This window comes from Nicotiana attenuata, unplaced genomic scaffold (assembly GCF_001879085.1).
Source record: "Nicotiana attenuata strain UT unplaced genomic scaffold, NIATTr2, whole genome shotgun sequence".
In the NCBI taxonomy this organism is placed as follows: domain Eukaryota; kingdom Viridiplantae; phylum Streptophyta; class Magnoliopsida; order Solanales; family Solanaceae; genus Nicotiana; species Nicotiana attenuata.
The window spans coordinates 76533-78483 of NW_017674427.1; the positions used below are offsets into that span (position 1 = coordinate 76533).

Sequence of the window (1951 nt, forward strand, 5' to 3'; positions counted from 1 at the left end):
TTTTTAGTTATCTTAGGTGCATGATCTTTCGTTTTACTATATACCAATCTAACCAAATACATAGTGTATGAAAGCATTTAATAGTTGTAAATATAAAAGTGTTTCTTAGCACCTACAAACACCGTCTTGTACGTAATATGTTAGCTAAGAGTAGTGTTTTCTATATATTATTAGTGTAGTTAATATTTTTCTCCATTTTTCATCCTTTCCGTGCCTTGTCTAATATTTTATGAAGAGTCTAGTTTATATTCTAACAAAATCATATTTCATTTTTTAAATATTATCCTCTTTGTATTCGATCAGGCTTTGAATTTCCCCAGGTGCTTCTTGTACCCTAAACCATTTTTATATCAACAAAAAGTTAGCAGTTCATAACCCAAGGATTTGACTTGGTTTTTTGGACTCTGGACTTTCTATAAATCTCCTGCTTTTCCTCTCCTTTGTTGAAGAGTGACAGACAAACATACCCTTAACAAAATAAAGAGGTCAAAATGCTGTCCTTAAGTTTTAGTAGCTTTATGCTCGTTCTGCTCTTCATTTTGCTATTCATAAACGATGCTATTGCTCATACTGACAAAGGTATAACTGATTACTTTTCTTCATACCCTTCAATGAGTGTATATAATTTCTCTTAATTTAAAATTTTCCTTTTTGGTGAAATCTCATTAATTAGTTGTTTATATACGCATTTTTGCAGGTAAACAAAATTTTGTGGTCAATGAAGCTGGAAATGATATTGTTAAGGCAGGAAGGAACCACCTTAGTGTGGAGAAGGTATACATTTGCTATTTCTCCTTTAGTCATAATTGAGTTTAACTTATATATTGTGAAAATGTAAAGAATTCTAATACTATCAGGTTTATAATATATACTTTCAATATAAATAATTTTATGCCATTAGATTATACTTATATATATTCTAGCAGGTAACGTATTTTTTTTCAAGATTATAAATCTTGCATTTTAAAAGGCTTAATTACTGTAAATATCTTTTCGGTGATATGATCGTGCAAAAATTTCGTTGCACTAACGGTATAATTAAACTCATTTTTCAGGTAACTTGTTCCATTTATTACGAACATTTACTTGAAAATTAATGATCTCTTTAGTGATCAGACGGTGTAAAATTCTTTAATAAAGTTAAACTCATAGTTAATTAACTCACTACTTGTTGCCTGTCAAGACTCTAGTAATTAATCATGTGAAACTTCTTGAAATTCCAGGAAGTTATTGAATTTGAAGGTATAACTCCAGCATCTATTCAATTTGCCAGTGACAGAGTTGGAGGAAGAAAGACAATGTTGGAGCAAAGGAATATGAAGCAAAGTACTAAGAAAATTAAAGCCATGCCAAGTAAAGGGCAGGGAAAACTGAGAATGCAAAGTAAATTAAATGGCAGAAATAGCCATTCTGATAATGTGAAGGTCAATAGAGGAAGTTTCACAGCATTCAGTGCTGATTATCACATGCCAAGAACACACCCTCCAAAGAATAACTGAGCTACACAATTCTTGAATTTTTGACGTATCATCATATTCTTTACTCTTTATAGTTAGATGCTCTTGTGAAAACAACTAATTATATATCGTTATGTATCTAATATTGGAAAATCAAGCAAAGATCTAAAGGATTTTCAAGTTTTCATTTGCTACATGCAGTTTTCTTTTCTTGTTCCTTTCTCATTGTACTATATAGTTAATAATGTTAATGTTACAGTTTTAATTCGTGTTACCCTTTTCTTATGTTACAAATACCACTGCTCAAAACATGAATTAAGACTATATATTTATTGGCTAATGCTTTAATATGGTCCAAATTGGACATTCTAATATCAACATGGTCTCAACCAGTTATTTGTACACCATGCTCCTTTACAATTTTTAATTTAAGAAAATATAAAAGCAAATCTCTCATGTGTAAAAAAAAAAAAAATAGGGTCGTAAAACTAAAA

The 1951-nt window shown here is 30.0% G+C and overlaps 1 protein-coding gene across 1 annotated transcript; it reads left to right on the plus strand.

The window, feature by feature from the left end:
* The first annotated feature begins 451 nt into the window (after nucleotides 1-451).
* LOC109218655 lies at nucleotides 452-1731 on the plus strand. The gene is made up of 3 exons (XM_019383027.1): nucleotides 452-579; nucleotides 698-774; nucleotides 1224-1731. The coding sequence occupies exons 1-3, from the start codon at nucleotides 492-494 to the stop codon at nucleotides 1497-1499; spliced, it is 441 nt and encodes a 146-aa protein (XP_019238572.1). The 5' UTR covers nucleotides 452-491; the 3' UTR covers nucleotides 1500-1731.
* Nucleotides 1732-1951: the final 220 nt, after the last annotated feature.

Excerpts from the sequence above, each read along its gene's own strand:
- LOC109218655 (XM_019383027.1), top strand. The coding sequence starts at position 492 with ATGCTGTCCTTAAGTTTTAGTAGCTTTATGCTCGTTCTGCTCTTCATT. Across the intron at positions 580-697 it reads TATTGCTCATACTGACAAAG|GTAAACAAAATTTTGTGGTC; the intron begins GTATAACTGATT and ends GCATTTTTGCAG. Across the intron at positions 775-1,223 it reads ACCACCTTAGTGTGGAGAAG|GAAGTTATTGAATTTGAAGG; the intron begins GTATACATTTGC and ends TTGAAATTCCAG.